Source organism: Choloepus didactylus, chromosome 7, assembly GCF_015220235.1.
Source record: "Choloepus didactylus isolate mChoDid1 chromosome 7, mChoDid1.pri, whole genome shotgun sequence".
Taxonomy (NCBI): Eukaryota; Metazoa; Chordata; class Mammalia; order Pilosa; family Megalonychidae; genus Choloepus; species Choloepus didactylus.
In genome coordinates, this window is record NC_051313.1 from 104,883,421 (window position 1) to 104,902,767 (window position 19,347).

The window sequence follows — 19,347 nt, forward strand, 5'->3', positions numbered from 1 at the left end:
AAAATGCTTTTGGCTTTGTAAGCCATAGGGTTTCTGTCACACCTGCACAACTCTGCTAGTGTAGTAAAAAGGTAGCCATAGACAATATGTAAATAAATGGGCATGGCTGTGTTTCAATAAAACTTTATTTACAAAAACAAGTGGATTTGGCCCAGGGGCTATAGTTTGCCAACACCTGCTAAATCTCAGAGGTTGACTTTTTTCATCAATGGAAGAGATCGGAACTTGGAAACAGAATTCCCACCCAGGAGATGGAGAGGGACTTAAGGAAAGAGCTGCATTGCCAGTAGACTATATTCTTAGGTCAAACAGTAAGATTGTCATCCATGGAAAATGAGATGCAATAAAACCCATAAATTACTCCAAGAGTTCATCTTCCCCCTGCCTATAATCTTATCAGATTTGAAGACCTATTTGAGAGCACTTCTCCAGTTATTGCAGGCCATTTAGATAAATGGAATTACACCTGATGAAAATACAAATGCAATGAATAAACATGGGCTTAGCAAGTCTGCAAATGACCTCAGCAAATTTGTTGGCTTCCTCTGAGCATAGTGCTCTTCAAGACTGAGAAATAGGAATGTTTTCTGCTTTCTCATATCCTGAAGGCAAATATGAACAAAGTCTCACAATCAGAGGTTCAATTCTTTGACCTATGTCATCCCTCCCCTTCTCCCTCTACACATATCCAGTTATAATGTAATTATTCCTGGGAAACAATACATTAAGTCTGATCTCTTATGTCACCTCTTGGTGAATACTCTCCAGCACTTCTCTAGATTGAATTGGGAGGCAAAAAAATAGCATATTGCTTGGCTCAGTGGTTGGGTGGTGCGTTGGTGTGATGGGGGAAGCCAATCCTGGAAACCTGTCAGGATTTTACAAATCACACAATTTCCCTACTTTATCATTCCACATTCTCAGAATTACCAGAATGTGAGGGGCTGGGAGGATTGCAGGTTGAGAAAACCCCTCAGGTAATTAGCCATCCCTATATTTACCTCAAGAGAGAGCCATTGTTTCACCTTGCTCCAAAATGAACTAGTTTGGGCAGAAGAATTTTTGGGATTCATTTTTAATTTTAAAGTATGGCCAGTTCTTTCAAGTTATGACACAAGAAAAAATTTTATAGATGCACGCATTTTATAGATGAATCCATTTTTGAAATTCAGACATAAATAAAATAGATATATACAAGACAATAATTTGGTCCCAAAAGCCATGTGTGGTAATAGTGAGGCACTTTCAATCTAGTAAAGTTTCATGAGAGTTTTACTAACAAAAATAAATGTTTTTCCACTGCTTGAACAAATTCCTAATTAAAAATTCAGTGTGTTCAGAAACAGTATTGGTTATTTTTTTCAGCACACTAGGAAACTATTCAATAAATGTTTCCGTGTACTCAAAAGTATCCTACTTAGTTGTCCCCAACAATTAAAGTAGCATTAAAGGAAGTCTAAGAAAACTAAAGGACATTGAAACTGTAGAATAACATAAACTGCAGAATAATATTTAATATATAACTGTGTTATCTTTTGCATAGTATGGGTAGTAGAAAAGGGGCAGTACTTAGAAAGGAAGAAGGGACCATTAAATTATGATTAACCAGAACTCAAATAATTAGCCAGAATTAACAGGGTTGGAGGTACAATTTCAGAAGAAAGTATTCATTTTTTTGTTGTTGTTTTGCTTTGTTTTTAAACACCTATCATTGATCTGGTAAAACACCAAAAAAAAAAAAAAAAAAAATCTGGAGTATGTTCTACAGTCATCCTATGGTCAACTAAATTTCAGATAGCCGCCTAGAGTTCTATGGATTTACCCAGCTACATGAGATTTCATATCCAGAAAAATTACCCTCACATCCTCAAAGAAACCTAACTGATTTTGCTCAGTAAAACAGGAAAGTAGACAGCATTTTAGATAGATTTTCAATACAAACACTGAAACAAAGCAAAATCTTCTGATTAACTTTCAGTTAGCCCTTCACATTTAGTTAACAGACATACGCCATTCCCTGAGACCCTTGTTTGCAATCAGTTGTGAAGATCCTTATCTGGGATCCATGGAAGCAGCTAACAAATCCTAACATCTGCATATTCTGTGTTCTCACTGGAGAAGGTGAAACTCTAATCTGCATATAGATTTGGCTGGGACATCTCAGGGTTGATATTAGTGAGTGATAGAGATAATAGCAAAATTCATGCCAACTATGTAGGGTTCATACACACCTGGAAGAATTTCTTCCCACCAGATGTTCACATAATCATCCCGGTCAGTCCTTGACTGCTCATGGTAAAATCCCAAAGCATGCAGGATCTCATGTTCAATGATGGCCTTATAGTCACACCCAAAGCCAATGGAAATGTTCTGTCCCACGTGTTGGTCGCCAACCTCAGACCAGCACCTTTAAAGAGAAGAAGAGAGGAAGATTTCTCCCCAAGAACTCTTAAGTCCAAAGGTGGCTATAATCCATAGGTTCCCAGAACATAAGTTAGAAGAAAGTTAGGTTTGATTATAAAAGAAATTATCAATAGCTTCTGTGCCAGTTTGGATATTTTATGTCCCCAAAAGCCATGATCTTTAATGCAATCTTGTGGGGGCAGATTTATTAGTCTTTTGATTAGGGTGGAACCTTTTGGTTGAGTGTTTCCATGGAGATGAGACTCACCCAACTGTGGGTGATACCTTTGATTAAATTATTTCCATGGAGGTGTGGACCCTGCCCATTCAGGGTAGGTCTTGATTGGTCCACTGATTACTTAAGAGAACTCAAGAGCCAACTCAGACGCTTACTGACACTTGGAGATGCTTGGAGATGCAGACAGAAGGATGTTTGGAGATGTTAAGCTAAGAGAAGAAGCCCAGAGTTTGCCCCAGAGAAGCTGAGAGAGGACACCCAGATGCTTGGAGAGAAATGCCCTGGGAGAAAGAAGCAAGGATGCACAGTAGCTGAGAGAGAGGAGCAAATACAGAAGCCCAGAGACATTTTGGAGAAAGCCATTCTGAAACAACCCAAGAGCAAAAGACCAGCAGACGCCAGCCATGTGCCTTCCCAGCTGACAGAAGTGTTCCGGAGGCCGTTGGCCATTCTTCAGTGAAGGCATCCTCTTGTTGGTGCCTTAGTCTGGATGCTTCTATGGCCTTAGAACCATAACTTTGTAACCTAATAAATTCCCTTTATAAAGGCCAATCCATTTCTGGTATTTTGCGTAAAGGTAGCATTAGTAAATCGGAACAGCATCCTCTTATGCTGATGGTTCAACAGTAGGGGAATAGTTAAATAAGGAACATTCCCTAGAGAGAATATTATGCAGACTTTAAAAGTGATGATTCATTATAAAAGTAGCACAAACTTAGAAGACAATAAATTCAAATAGTGCATAAACATAGACAGAAATAAAAATTGTCATTCTTTCTCACATCCACAAGCCCACAGGGCACTCCAAAAGTTAACAGTGTTGCCTTAATGCCAAAATACTAAGTTGCCTCTAGAAGGTGGTTTTCTGGGAGATTTAAATTTTCTTTGTTATATGTTAATGTAATTTACAAATTTTCTAATACGAGCAGTTATAAATTTTATGATCGTGAAAATAAAAGACATTTTTTAAAATCAAGGATGATCAAGTCCATCTCCTTGGATGGAAGCAGATCTGTCACAAAATGATAGCCCAGGGTAGGCTGTCTAACTTATTCTCACAGGTTCCAGGCAAGAAAGACCAATAATTTCTGTCAGAAACCAGTGGACTCAGGAACTTCTGGCAGACATCCTAAATTTCTCATGGTACAGCCTTTTCCCTCTTTTTTTCCAATTATTTTTGTCTTCTCTCATAAATCCTATTTTCCAACTCTATTAGTAAACCCAGAGCTTTCCACAAATTGTCTCCTTATCAGGTTTAAGTTGTAGAATGAAGTTTTATACTCTAACAAGTACTGAGCAGAATAAGAGATTTGTCCATGGTTGTAAATGCTACTAGAGGGATTGCAAGCTCCTTGGTAACAGCACATTGTCTCACCTGTCATTGTTTTCCCCCAGATGACTAACATAATATACCCTCAAATGCTAATGGAGTTGACTATACTTAGTGGTGAAGCTTAATTTATTCTTAAAACTTTATTAAGATATAATTTACATTCTATAAAATTCACCCATTTTAAGTGCACAATTAATTCAATGATTTTTAGTAAATTTACTGACTTGTGCAACATCACCATGATCAACTTGCCTTGACAGTAGCATTTCATTGCCAAACCAGAGTTTATGCTGCAGAATATCCACAACCCAGAGGGAGCATTTATTCTTTGTCTTTTATTTTATATCCCTCCCCTAATAAAAAGGTTTACATTGCAAAAATACCATAAAGTCTGCTAATTTGTGAGCCTTTCTGAAAGAGCCCAGCTGGCCTCCAGGCCAAGGAACCCAGGGGACCAGGGCTCCTCGTCACAGGCTTTGGGGCACTTTGGGCCCATCCCTTCCCCAGCCCTTCTCCTCCCTGCTCCACTCCCTTAACTTAAATGTTACAGAGGAGCATCCTGAAAACAGGTAAGAGCCCCCGAAATTGATCTTTCACAGAGAATACCCTTCAAAGCTGGCCAACTTCAGGTACCTGAAGAGTGAGTTATAAACTGAAAAGAGGGCAAGAGAACTTTACAAGGACTTTGTTTTGTTTTTAAGAAAAAGAGGTTTCTCTTTGTGGGAAAAAAATGCTGCAAAAGTGATAGTTAAAGAATGGAAATGAACATGTTAAGAACATGGATTTTTTCCCTGAAATTTTAAATGAATAATTAAAGGTTTTGGCACTTTCTAGAAGCCCAGAGGTTGCCAAGGGACAAGATGAGGTAGTCAACAGCAGAGAATCTCTAAAATCTGTAGTCTTGACAAGGCCTGGGCTTTAAATGCTTTCCCTTTGTGTAAAAAGAGACTGTCCAAATACTATCAGTTATCTGAATTTATATGACCTACGGGAACCTCAAACAATGTATCACATGCCCAAAAATGAACTCACTATACTATCTGCAAACTAGTTCTCCCAGCAATATTCCCTATCTCAGTGAATGAAGCTAACACCAACCACTTGTCCGAATCAGAAATCTGGGAGATTTCCTGGATTCCTCTCTCTTCCTAACCCCTCACATTAACTAAAATCCTTGTTCTGATAAGTGTTCCTTTTTATATATTCCTAGAATCTTTTCCCTTTTCTTTATTTAAGCTGCCTTTGCCTTAGTGTAGGCCCCTTTCATTTCTCTCCTGGATGGTTAGAGCAGCCTTTAATTGGTCTCCTGCACCAGTCTTGCCCTACTTCAATCCAAAATTCACAATTCACTGTTGAATTTAAAAATTCACTATTGCTAAATTAATCTTTCTAAAATGGACAATTGAGCATATAATGAATCTTGCACAAAACAGATGGATATTACCAAAATTCTGTTTATCTTCTTGGCTCCACTGTTCATCTAAGCTTCAGATATGCTGAAATTTATGAGCTCTCCAAGTCAGCCAGACTCACATGCATGTTTGCTTTCTTCCCTTCTCTTCTGTTCTTTTCCCTTGTCTTCCCTTCCTGTCTCTCCCCTTCTCTTCCTTCTTCCTTTCCTGCTCTCCCTCCTCCTTTTCCCACTCCCACAGTACCCCCACCATCATTTGTCCTTCTCTTCCCTTTGCCTGCTATGTCCTTCTCCCTTTTCCATTTCTCTATCACTCAGCTTGCCTATCCCTGATGCTTCACCCCTTCACTGTCTTAGAGGTCCCCCTCTGTCCTCCTGCAGCCCACAGCACCCCCCATAATGTATTATATAACTATGTATTTATCATTGCTCCACTGCCCCCACCTGCCAGTGATGAACCTTATGAGATCTAAGACTGTGTCTGATGAGGTTTGCACCTACAGACTAGCATCCTTCCTAGCACATAGTAGGTGTTATAAATATTTTTTGAATAAAAGAATGAGCTAAGACAATTTCTACTCAGGCAAGTAAGGTACTTAATTTGTATCTAAATAGTCATCAATATTTTCCTTCTTTAAAATTTTTTTAATGCTGTTTTGTTCATGCTTTTTTTCCTTAAAAGGCTAAATCATGTGTTAACTTCCTTCTTCATCTCTGTCATCCATCCATGATTAACAAAAACCACACAGTTAGAAGTAGACAACAAAATCCAGGCAACACCTGGAGAGAGTGATGGGAATCATAGCCTGAGGATATACATCTCAGGTAGGGCTGAAAACACAAACACACAGTGTCACAGCAGACTGCCAAACCTCTCCTAACCTGGGCAGGCTGACCTGGTTTTATAGTCTAATCTGAGAATGAACCAGATATAAATGCCACTTGAAGAAAAAGGATGTCTTTCTTGAGAAACAGTTTATTTCTTCTTACAAATGATTGTGAAGAACAAATTTATCCCTAGAACTGTTGAATGAGGGCCAGCCAATAGAATACTACATTTTAAAACAGTGCCATATAAAGGGTGTAATTTATACTTCAATAAATCTGGCTTTAAAAAATACTATAATTTAAAACACAACCTTAATATAGGAAAAAATTAAGAAAAATCTCCCTAGGGCCTAGATATACCCAAACTACTCATTCTCTGCATAGCATATTAAAAATATTAAATAATTAAAAAATTCACACTGAAAGATTTGATATCACTTTTAGTTTCTTTCTAATTTCTTTTTAGTCTTTGAAAGAGATGTCATTTTTTATAAATGCATCACTTTTTATAATATGAATGATTTTCATACTCTGTAAAATTTCATACTAACCCATCAAACTGCTGAAAAATGATATATGAGCTTTCTCCTTCATAGGGCTTGAAATCTACACAGGACTTGAGGCGGAACATTTCAAAGGCATAGAGAATGGCTCCTTTGGCATTCAGCCCTGCAGAAATCAGTAAAAATATCACCAAGTATTATTTAGATCTTGGATAATAAACAACTGATAGTTCAGAGGATCATGATAGATCTTGGGGAGTAAATACACACTTGGAAGCTAAAATCACAAAATTAGTTGCGGATAAAAACATGAACTGCATACTTCGGATGCACAGTGCAAATACAACACAAAATAAGACTATACACATGTAAATGTGGCTGAGCAAAATCACAAAATAGCTGCTTCATTTTCTTCCTTTCCCTTTCCACCATTCAAGCAGAGTCTGAGTGCACTGGCTCAAAAGAGCAACATGGCAGAGTGGAAAATAGAAGCGGCTTGCAAGTCCTCTGGCTTTTGTATGCATAGCTAAAGCACCATGGAGAGAAGCAGTGAGAATGTCTAAAAAAAGACATCCCCTCCTGCTTGAGGAGGAGAGTAGATGTTAAAGAGGTTTGTAGGCTATGATGGTATAAGCAAAGCATATGGTATTTAGCTCAGCTTCCCTGCAAGACCCCTGGGGGGATGGTAAGGCTAGACAGCCAGCACTGCAGAAAGCCTTAGAAAAGATTTTTTGTGCCCCAAGCTTGGTACCAAAGCAGCAGAAAGCTAACGAACTTGCAGGGACAGGAACAACATATGCCAGGCAGTAGCTTGTGTGGACCCGTGACCAAAGATCTGATGCCTTTCTGTTCACCCAACATGCACACACACATTGGCATTACATAAAACAAGGGTAGGGAGGGGAAGAAAGATACTCCAGAGGAACTGAGATTATGTTTTACCTTGTGTCCTCTTCTTTTGCCTTCACCTCATAGAAGGTAGGGCTCCAAGTTAAACATTAAGCTAAGTTACATAAAATTAAACTCTTGCATGTCTGAATTTTTGCATTCTTTCAAAGAGTTGATAATTGTTGGTCCTTTGCCAGGTACTTGTCTCATGTCTTTCTGGACTTATTGCATTTAATAAACTAGCAAGCTGTAGATTCTAGGGCTCAGATGTCATAAGATCATATCAGGGCTATTAAAAGAAATAGTCAATCAAATAATCAGTAAACTGATTATGAAAACACCACCACCAAGAGCATGCATTAAACTTACTGGAGGAATTTCATGGATTGTTATCTATTCTTATTACGATATTACTATAATATTACCCAAGATACCCAAGAGAGCTGAGATATCACAAAGGTATAGGAAAAATAAAGTTTGATTACACTAACTTCAAGCTGTCCAGAAGGTAGGGCGGCTTTTGTTATCATCAGGCCAAATGATGGGAGCTCTGAGTGGTTAAATTTAAAGTCCCATCTGTTTTTCCTTCCCCACACCTAAGTTGTAAAAAGGAATGTGGGTAGGAATGGGTAGTTAATGCTTAATTAGTACAGAGTTTCTGTTTGGGGTAATGGAAAACTTCTGTTAACAGATAGTGTTTGCAGTAGTACAACATTGTGAATGTAGTTAACACCACAGAATTATATATTTAAATATGGTTAAAAGGGGAATTTTAGGTTTTATATATATATATACACACACACACACATATATATCACTAAAATAAAAATCTTTATAAAACCATAGAACTGTACAACACAGTGAATTGTAATGGATTATAGTTAATAGTATAATTATAGCAATATTGTTTCAACAAGTGTAGCAAAGGTGCCACACTAACGCAAACTGTTAATAATAGGGGGGATATATGGGAACCCTATTTTCTGTGTGATTTTTCTGTAAACCTACAACTTCTGTAATAAGAAAATTGAGGAAAGTAGCTATGCAATAGCTTTTTTGTTTATTTGTTTGTTTTTACAATGGGGATATGCAATAGCTTTTATAAACGGTCTCAATCTCATTGAGAAGAGAAAAAAAGGAAATAAAGCCCATTTGAAATCCCTCTCCTGTTCAGGAAGTCAGTGATGAGTGCCCCTCGTCTGAATGCATGGGCCACATTTGATTTCTTGGGTTTGTTTTTATGTAGGTGGTCTGTTCCACTTAGAATAAAGTTAGATTCTTTAGGGGAGAGAACTTATTTTTTTATCTCATTGTGTCCCTTCCCTAGTGCTTAGCAGACTGCCCTGGCCCAATAGGCTTTACATAGTGCTATCTTGAACAAATTGGTTTGTTCTGAAAACCATTAGCCCTCCTTAAACCTGGATCAGATGCTATGATGAGTGTCAACTTTAGATACCAATGAATCTACATTTTGGAGGGTAAACATGGAAAGCCTCACTTTTTTCAGTCTAAGAATCCTTTAGGAGAGATTCTAATTCTAGTAATGGTAATGATGAAAGAACTTGAATATGACTAACCCTCCCACCACAGATAGCAATGATAATTTTGGGCAAAATTAAGGAGATAAACTTTGTGAATATATGGGAAAATGACCAAAACGGGCAGAAACTAAAGTAGATTTGATCTTTGAAAGATGGAAATTTCTTTGGGTCAGATCCATGTCTATACATCTTTTTTCTGAGGTCTCTCCCCAATTCAAGAGGGAAAGAAGAGAGAACTCAAGCATAAATCTGCAGTTGTTTTTCCTTGACATGTCATAGGGCAGAGTTTAGGACTGCCTGAGTGGCTGAAAATTAAGAAGGAAGTCCTAGAAAGGAAAGAGCCATGGTTGAATTGGAGGGGGCATCCCAAAATTTGTATATAAATGCCTCTCAAATTCTTGTCTGACCCCTGAACTCAGCATGTATGGAAGAAGACTCCAAGGAACTTAATGGAAGGCAGCAGGTGGAAATATCTCAGCTGCTGCCCACAACACTGGGGAGAGAATTTGGAGTTTGCATCATGCCAAATTAGAGGGGATGGGAAAACTCTTGGACAGTCCATTTAAACCCCAGAGAGATCACAATGTAACTAAAGACAAAACAAAAACAAAGCCTCAACAAATCCAAGATGATGAGTCAGTAATTTAATTATTCTAACAAAACTTAACACTATTCAGAGGAGAATAACAGAATCTCTACAATGTCTATTATGTAACAAAAGACTATATGGACCAGTGAAGGAACAGGAAAATGTGATCTACAGATACAAATAAGAGCAGTTATTAGAAAAAGATTTGGACCTCAAAATGATACAGATGTTAGAATTAGTAGACAAAGACTTTATAACACTATTGTATTTGTTCAAGGATTTAGAGGAAAAGGATGAACATAACAAAAAAATTCTTAGCAAACAAATAGAAATTATATAAAAGAACAAACTGAAAATTACATAAATGAAAAGTGTTATATCTTAAACGAAAACTCAGTGGACAAGTTTAATTGCAGATTGGAAATGATGAAAGAATCAGAGTGGAAAATATTGAGAAAAAATAAACAAAGTTTCAGTGACCAGTGGAAAAATACAGGAAGTCTAACATACATGCAATTAGAGTCCCAAAAAGACAGGAGAGGCACAGAAAAAAAATTTATTTCTCAAATTTGGTTATTAAAAAATCACTTAGAGATCTAAGATGTTAGGTCAACTCAAGCAGGTTAATTTGAAAGAAAACCACACACAAGTAGATCATAGTCAAATTGTTAAAAACCATAGATAAAAAGAAAACTTTGAAAGAAGCCGGAGAAAAAGGCACATAACACACAGGGGACAAAAATATAAAAGATGGCTGATCTCTCATCAGAACACTAGACACGAGAAGACAATACCACTGGGGCTAAATATTTGCAAACCACTTATCTGACAAAGCACATATCTGAATATATAAATAACTCGTACAACTCAATAGTAGATAGACAAAGTACACAATTTTTAAAATGGTTGAACTATTTAATTAGATATTTCAAAAGGAAGACATACAAATGGACAACATGTATTGAAAAGGGGCTCAATATCATTAGTCATCAGGGAATAAAATAAAACCACAATAAAATATCACTACATATGCACCAGAATGGCTAAAATTAAAAAGAATGACAATACCTCATGTTTGCTGCATGTGGAGTAACTGGAACTGTCATACATTTCTGGAGAGAGTGTAAAATGGTACAGTCCACTTTTAAAGAGATTTAAAACTAAATGTACATGTGTACAATGACCCAGCAATTCTACAATTCTACTCCCAGGTATTTACACAAGAGATGCGAAAGCATACGTTAAAAAGTCTTATACGTGAATATTCATAATAGTTTTATTCATAATAACTAAAAGATAGAATTAACAGCTTTCCATCAACAGGAAAATGATAAACAAGCTGTGGTATACTGTATCCATATAATAGAATGTGACTCAGTAATAAAAAGGAACCACTATTGATACACACAACAACATGGATGAATCTCAAAAGCATTATATTGAGTGGAAGAAGCCTCATCAGAAGAGCACATAATATATGATTCTATTTATGTGAAATATTTAAACAAGCTAAACAAATTATGGTTAATAAAAAAAAAACAATGGTTGTTTCTGGAAGGATGGAGATGGGAATAGCCAGAAAGGGGCATAAAAGAACTTTCTGGGATGATAAAAATGTTCTGTATCTTTGATAGGGGTTTGCATTACAGAGGTGTATAAATTAGTAAAAACTCATTGAATGGTATATTTAAGACTCATGCATTTTACTCTATTTACCCTTTACATAAAAAAAGAACCATAAACAAATACTGATGTGCATGCTGAGATGTTTGGAGTAAAGTGTAATGGTGCCTGAAAATTACCTTGCAGTGCATGAAAAATAATATGAATTGATATATGGATAAAGGGATGAATAAGAATAGAAGATAAAGGGATGAATAAGAATAGAAAATAAAGGGATGAAAGGATAGATAAGAGAAAAATAAATAAAAAATACTAGCTGTATAATCTAGGTGCTGAGTGTATGTGTTCACTGCACAATATTTTTAGCTTTATATATTGTCAAGCTTTTTTTTAAATAAAATCTTCAGAAAGAAAAAGACAATGAAATCATGTCTTTACAGTGCTGAAAGAGGCAAAAACAAACAAATGAAACAAAACAAAACAAAAACAAAAACAAACCGAAAAAAACACCTAAAACTGGCAACCCAGATTCTAGTTCTAAAGAAAATATCCTTCAAAATTAAGTCAAAGCAGAGATATTTTCAGGTGAAAGAACAAAGAGAAAGCATCACCAGTAGTCTGCTCTACAAGAAATTCCAGAGGATGGTCTTCAGACTGATGAGAAATGATACCAAATAAGAACTCATATGTACAGGAGGAATGAAGAGCACCAGAAACCACAGTTATGAAAGAAAATATAAAGATTTTTTATTAATTATTTAAAAATACAACTGTTTAAAGTGAAAATTTTAATACTATATTGTGAAGTTTATAAAATATAGAGAGGAAAAAGATAAAATAGCAATAGGACATAAGCAAGGGATATAAATGTTTGAATGGAATTATACTGTCATATGGTTCTCACATTTTATACAAAGTTGTGTGACATTAAGTCTAAGTAGATTACCACATGTTAAGCATGCATTTTGTAATCCCTACAGCAAAAGGCAAAGAATAGTACAAAGATGTTGAGCTAAAACACCAAGAGAAAAATTAAATATATTGGATTAGCCAAAAGAAGGCGGGTGAAGGGGAAAAAAGAACAAATAAAAAAGAAACAACAAAATAGTAGTTCCAAAGCAAACTATATCAATGAGTACATTAAATGAAATGGACCAAACACTCCAATTAAAATTCAGAGGTTGAGAGAATGGATAAAAAAGTGGGACCCAACTTATACTGTTTAAAAGAGATACATTTTAAAATTAAAGACATTGATAGTTCAGAAGTAAAAACTATGGAAAAGGATATACAGTACAGACAGTAAGGATAAGAAGGCTAGTGTAGTTAAATTTAAATTATACAAAGTAGACTTTAAGACAAAGAGGATTACCAGAGGTAAAAGGAAACTTTTAAAAATGTTTAAAGGGCTAATGTATCAAGAAGATCTAACAATCCTAAATGTGTTTGCACAAAAAACAGAGCTTTATGAACAAACTAAAGGAAAAAAAAAAAACAAATACACAGTTATATCCAGAGATTTTAACACCACCTCTAAGTAATCAGTAAAATAACTAGTGAATTCTTGACCACCAATCACCTTGACTTAATTGAGATTGATAGAATAGTATACTCCAAGACTGCAGAATGCAAATTTTTTCAAGTGCACATAGGATATTCACAAAGATGGACCATAAAACATGTCTCAGTAAATTTCCAAAGATTGAAACTTTATGAAATATGCTCTCCAACCTCAACAGGCTTAAATTAGAAATCATCAATAATAGGATATCTAGAGGAAGTCAACTATTTGGGATTTAAAAAAAAAAAAATAGTTCTAATTAACCCGTAATCAGAAAATCACAACAGAACAGGCTAAACAATCTTGAAAAAGAAAAGCAAAGTTAAAGGACCAACACCACCTGATATCAAGATTCAGTATAAAGCTACATAAAGAAATCAACACAGTGTGTTATTGGAATGATGATAGACAAATAGATCAGTATAACAAAATAGAGATTCCAGTAAAATGCCAACAAATAAATAATGAAATATTTCTGACAAAGGTGCCATGTCAATTCAATGGGAAAAAAAAAAGTATTTTCAGCAAATGGTGCTGGAATAGCTGCATCAATGTACGTAAAAAGAAAATAAATGAACCTCAACCTCTACCTCAGACCACACTCAAAAACTGTGATAGATCATGGTCAAAAAACCTAAAACAGTAAGGCTTTTAAAAATATTGGAGAATATTTTTATGACTTTGAGTTAAACACAGTTCCTTAGATAGTTCAATACAAAAAGCACAAACCATAAATTTAAAAACTGATATACTACATCAAAATTAAAACTGTTTGCTCTTAAAAACATACTATTAAAAAATGGAAAGGCAAGCACAGATTGGGGGAAAATGTTCACTACACATATATCTGATAAAGAAATTTATCCATAATAAAAAGTACTTCTATAAACAGTGAGAAGACGAAGCATACAATAAAAAATCACAAAAGACAGACATTTCATAAAGAAGATACCCGAACTGCCAATAATCACATGAAACTGTGCTCTACAACATAAGTCATTGGTGAAATGGAAATTAAAATCACAAAATACCATTTCAGAACCACTAGAATGGCTACAATTAGGATTGACAACAACAATATTGGTGAGGATGTGGAGTAAAAAGGGACACCCATACCTTGTTAGTAGGAGTGTAAAAAGACACACCCACTTTGTAAAACTATTTGCATTTTCTTATAAAGTTAAACATGCACTTACCATATGACCGAGCAAATCTATTCCTAGGCATTTAGCCAAGAGAAATAAAAAAAGGATATCCACACAGACTTGTACCATAATGATCCCAGCAGCTTTCTACACAATAGTCCCAAACTGGAAAAACCAATGTCCCCCAACATGAAAATGGATAAACATGTTGCAATACACTCATACATGGAATATTTCTGAGCAATAGCAAAAAATAAAAACCCAACTATTGTTCCACAAAGCAATATGGATAAACTTCAAAAACATTATATTAAACAAAAGAAGCCAGACTCAAAAGAGTATATGCTATATGGATTGCATTTATCTGAAGATCTAAATTAAGATCAGCATCGTCAGCATCACCTGGGAGACTGGTAGACCTGCAGCATCTCAGGCTCCAACCCTGACCTACTGAATCAGACTTTGCAATTTAACAAGATCCTCAAGTGAGTCTGTAGCACATTAAAGTCTGAGAAACACTGTTTTACACCTCACAGAGTCATGATGACTGTAAAATAAAATATCAAGTGAAGGCACAGTATCTGGAACCTAACGTGCATGAGTTGGTGGGTGGGGGCAGCACAGGGGTGACAGAAAGAAAAAGTTAATGGGAAAGAAGCACTTTTAAAGATGACATTTCATAAATCATGCTCCAATAAATATTGGGGCCCCATGAATTTGCAACTGTGCTGGTGAACACTGGGGAAAAAACTCAACCCAACTTTCCAACAAATAACCAAGAAGAAAGGCATTTGTTTATATATTGCTTTTCTCCAGAAAAGGAATGGGAGGCAGCTCTGATAACAGTGATGGAAAATATTGAAAAGCAGTCTCTTGAGAGTGGGAACAGTCTGGCAGATCAGCCAGATTGAGCAACCTTGTCCTGGCTTGCTCCTTCCTCTATAAGTTTCCCCATCTATGCACAAGAGGCCTCAGAAGCTACATGTCAAGTGGCTACTCAGCTATCAGTCAGCTGCTTGAGGTCAGCCAATGCCCTTATGTGGCTTTTAATATTTATTTACACCAATTTTTATTTCCAACAATGAGTACACTGTAACTTATTCAGTTCTTTACCTTAAGAGAGAGAAAAGAATAGAAATTATTAACTCTGAGGAACAAAGACCATGAACATGTAAAATAAATATAAACATTTGTGTTTCTCAAAAGTGTGACATGTTTCTCATTTTGTTTTTATGATGCCTATTATATTTCATTGTGTTTTTGTTCTATCTGTTGAATTTTAATGTGTCATGCATTTTAAAAATTGTTATTTGATGTTCTGTTTCTCAGAAAGTTTCAGCAGTTCTGGTTTTGATATAATGTCATGACTTTCTTTGAAGAAGATAAGGAATTACCAGGGTTTGGAAACCTCTTACAACACTCTTGGTGGTTGCTCCCAGTCTGAAGCTGATGAACAGGAGGAGGGGAGAGAAAAAAGTTAAACTAGAAACTCTAATTAAGAAAAATTATTTTTACCCAGATTATCAGCCAGAATGTAAGGAATGGGGAACTTCCACCTGGTGTTTGGGTCTCTCAAGCCATTTCTGGAGCTCTGTGAAAACAAAGGCAAAGGTGTCTGGGAACCCTGGTTCTTGACGTCTCCTTGGCTTTCTACTTCAATAAAACCTTATACCACAAACAGCATATGACACAATTCAAACAACTTAGTAGCATTTGTCCTCTGATGAGAACTTCCTTATCAACAATTTGGAAAATTCAGAGAAATCATTAAGAGGAAAATGAATGAGTTTTACAAGTCCACAAAACTGAGATGGTTACTCTAAACTTTCTTCACTCACTCACTAGGAAAATTGGTTAGACACACAATTAAATAATCATAGACTCTTTTGTAAAGCTCTTTGCTAATTTTTTCATCTGTTTTTGTCATCAGCAACTAAAGTTGAAGTCCTTCTGCCCGCAGATCATAGATTAGAATTATTTTGCCTACCTCCACAGTGCCCGTCCCAGGGCTGGACACAGAGCAGAGGCTTATCCCAATGACACAACCAATTTCTGAGGAAAATTATTATGTCATTGGCAGGTACTCACCGGCAGGAGGATGTCCCCTTGAAAGAGGTCCAAGCCTGAAGCTAGACGTGGAGTTTTAAAAAAGAATATTTGAGTATTTCTAAAAGATATCTCTCATAAAAAAATTAATCTTCATCATTGAAAATCTTTAATTATCAATCTTTAGGAGGTGAAACTCTTTTTAAAACAGTGTGAAAATTCCCTGTATTTAAGTGAATTTAAATGGTCCATAAGTATCACTTACTGTTATATCATCTGTTTTCATTTTGAAACAAGAAACCTTGCCCAAAAGCCTTAGGAGTAAGTGCCGAGGTAGAATGGAGCTTATTGATCACTGATTCCAAACCTCACATACTTGAGAGGGAAAAAGAGAATCCAGAGACTGGTAGTGATGTCCTAGGTGGTCAGTGGCTGAGTCAGGGTTAGATCTCCTGGCTTCCTGTCCAGGGTCCTTTCAGTTCTTGTACCATCCTGCCTCCCAGTTCCAGTAAATGTGTTTGTTTTGCTCTGTGCCAAGAAAAAAAGATACTACCCTCCAAATCCAAGCTCCAGGTGCTGCCCTTGTAATAAGGAAGACCAGGTGAATGTGGATAAATCCATTCAAAACTCTGTCTCCAAACATTTGCTTCTAGGAGCTTAGCAAAATATAGTCTACTACTGCTGGTGAGGCTTAGTCCTGGCCTCATGGTGTATCTGAAAATATCATTCTTAAAAGGGGAGTTCCTCATAGGAAAACTTCTCAAGCATTTGAAAGAATGTCATTTGTTATCATAACCCTCATGTGACAAGTAGCCTCCACTTTAAAATGCAACAACTTCAACAGGATCATTGGTTTGAACTTCTTCTGAGAACAGCCCCTTATTTACAGCTGGGGAAACTAAGCCAGAGAATAATCACCACAGGCTCACGTGATGACAAAGACCCTAGTTGGCAGGGCCTGTGGCTCCTTCGGGAACAGGTTTAGGTCTCTGAAAATGACATTGAAGCAGTGCTAGGAGGTTGGAGGCATCCTGGTTTCACTTGCTAATGACGAACGCTGTCCTGCTTTCAGCTTTGCTGAACTCCTATAACTCTATTTGTAACAGCAAAATTAAATATACAAACTCAGCAATGATACTACTGTGCCACTTTCAGGAGGACCTGGGTTTCAAATTGCACTTTCAGTATGGGTTCTAGGAGCTGGTCTATCCACACTCTCCCACAGGCTTCTCATGAGCAAAAGTATACATTTTCCTGATACCTGGCCAGGATTAGGGACGGAGCGGGGGTGAGTTATTTCACTTTCAGGGACACATGGATGAGGTTGGGGGGCGGGAAGGGGGATGCAGCAGGAGGAGCGCATTCCCCAAAAAGTACATGTCCAATAAAAGGCAGTTCTTTCACATAGCACATACTGAAGTGCCTAAGGAAGAAGAGAAATGATGACTCAGTTTCTCCCTCCTCTCAGCAACAGATGAAACTGATGGATTTCTTCAAGAAATGTATTTGTGGACAAGATGTCTAAATGCAAACACCTTTACACTCTTCTCTAAGTCTCAACTAAACAATTGTTAGTAAATGTGACTGGCCAGAAGAGCGGCTGGGGTCCTCTCCTTGGATGGCCACTAAATATAACCACTCTTACTATAAATTCCTTATAATTTTCATTAATAAGTAGAAGAATTATCCATTTTTCTTTCCCTTTTTCAAAATAGAAAGTGAAACACTGAGATTTTTATAAACAGAAAACTTGTTACATATTGTGAGATCTATCAAAGACTCACTAACTCTCCTACAAAATCTAGTGTAATCATCTTTCTCTTACCACTTTTCCACTTTAAGTAACTCTTTAAATCCTACTGAAGCACCAACAAATCTCTCTCCCCCAAAGTTACCAATACAGTATATTATGAAGGTAAATGCTCTTCAGTCATTCAACTGCTGAGTCTTAATTTATTTCAAGGCATTGAAGATGCAGAAGATGAACCTACCTAAGTTGATTTCTGAAATATCCTTCTGTTCACCAAAGTCTGTATCTTGTACTGCTAAAAGTGGGGAAAAAAATGTTACTAGTCTTGCTGAACGAAAGAAAGCTCAGAAACACTCTGTACACATTTCAATTGGTTCTTACCATCTCCTTCAGAAAGATGTTTAATCTGAAAGGAAATAAATATACAGAATAATGGATGATATATACTAGAATTAATATTTCTAAATTCTCAGAAGAGCAGAAATCTACTTACCAATAGAGCTGCTATTTGGGCAAAAAGCAAAGTGAAAGAGAGAACACAAATGGATGTAGTCCAAACCATTGTTGCAAGTGAATGGATTTTAGCGAAGACACATTGTGATAAATAACTTTTGAACCTTGCCCTGACTGTTAAATTAGAAACTTTGACCCTTCCATTTATACTGTAGTGTTAAAAACGGTAGTCAAAGAAAATGTCATTAACCCTTCTAAGGACAGATACTAAGTCTAATTTAAAACCTCAAGCTCCACAGACTAGGGAAAAGTTTTAGAAAGCCAATATTGAGATTAGCTTATAAAAACCAATAGCATTTTCTACACACTAGAAATAATTGTTCATAAAATACAACAGATAAATATCCACTTCACAATAGAAATAAAAATAATCTACAAAATGTTTACAAAGTACTTCAATCTAATAAAAGATGAATTAGAATTTTATGGAAGCATTATGAAGCAATTGTTGAAGAACATAAAAAACTCAACTATATATATATTTATATATACATACATATACACATTTCCATTTCCAATATGTATACTATACAATATATGTAAAATGTCATGGATGGGAAGACTCAGGGTAATAAAGATCGTCATCCCTCTCACACAAATCAGTAAATTCAATATCATTGCAATCAAGATCCTAACAGGGTTTTCAGTAGAACCTAACAAACTGTTTCTAAAATTCACATGAAAGGGTAAACCTCCAAGATAAGAAAATTGGGAAAAGGAAAAATAAGGAGAAAGGAACATCCCTAACAGAGCATCAGTATTTTTTATAAAATTATGGTAAGTAGAGAGTAGCAAAAAAATAATACAGAAACTTTGTTACCTTTAATAAATGATGTTGGGACACCAGAATCTCCATATGGGAGAAAAAATAAATTCTTGTTCCACACCATGCACAAAAATACACTACAAGGATCAAATACATGAATATGAAAATCTAACTTTTAAAGAGAAAATATAGAAAAATACCTTTGATCT

General features: G+C 36.1%; 1 protein-coding gene across 1 annotated transcript in view; it reads right to left on the reverse strand.

The window, feature by feature from the left end:
* MEP1A (meprin A subunit alpha) overlaps positions 1 to 18,421 on the reverse strand; it is a 33,896-nt gene extending 15,475 nt beyond the window's left edge. The window contains exons 1-7 of the mRNA XM_037844530.1: positions 18,353 to 18,421; positions 18,241 to 18,265; positions 18,101 to 18,154; positions 16,152 to 16,192; positions 15,579 to 15,654; positions 6,765 to 6,882; positions 2,232 to 2,407 (exon numbers count right to left, since the gene is read on the reverse strand). Of these exons, the coding sequence (XP_037700458.1) occupies positions 2,232 to 2,407; positions 6,765 to 6,882; positions 15,579 to 15,654; positions 16,152 to 16,192; positions 18,101 to 18,154; positions 18,241 to 18,265; positions 18,353 to 18,421 (559 nt within the window). The remainder of the gene's footprint in view (positions 1 to 2,231; positions 2,408 to 6,764; positions 6,883 to 15,578; positions 15,655 to 16,151; positions 16,193 to 18,100; positions 18,155 to 18,240; positions 18,266 to 18,352) is intronic.
* Between the last annotated feature and the right edge of the window lie 926 nt (positions 18,422 to 19,347).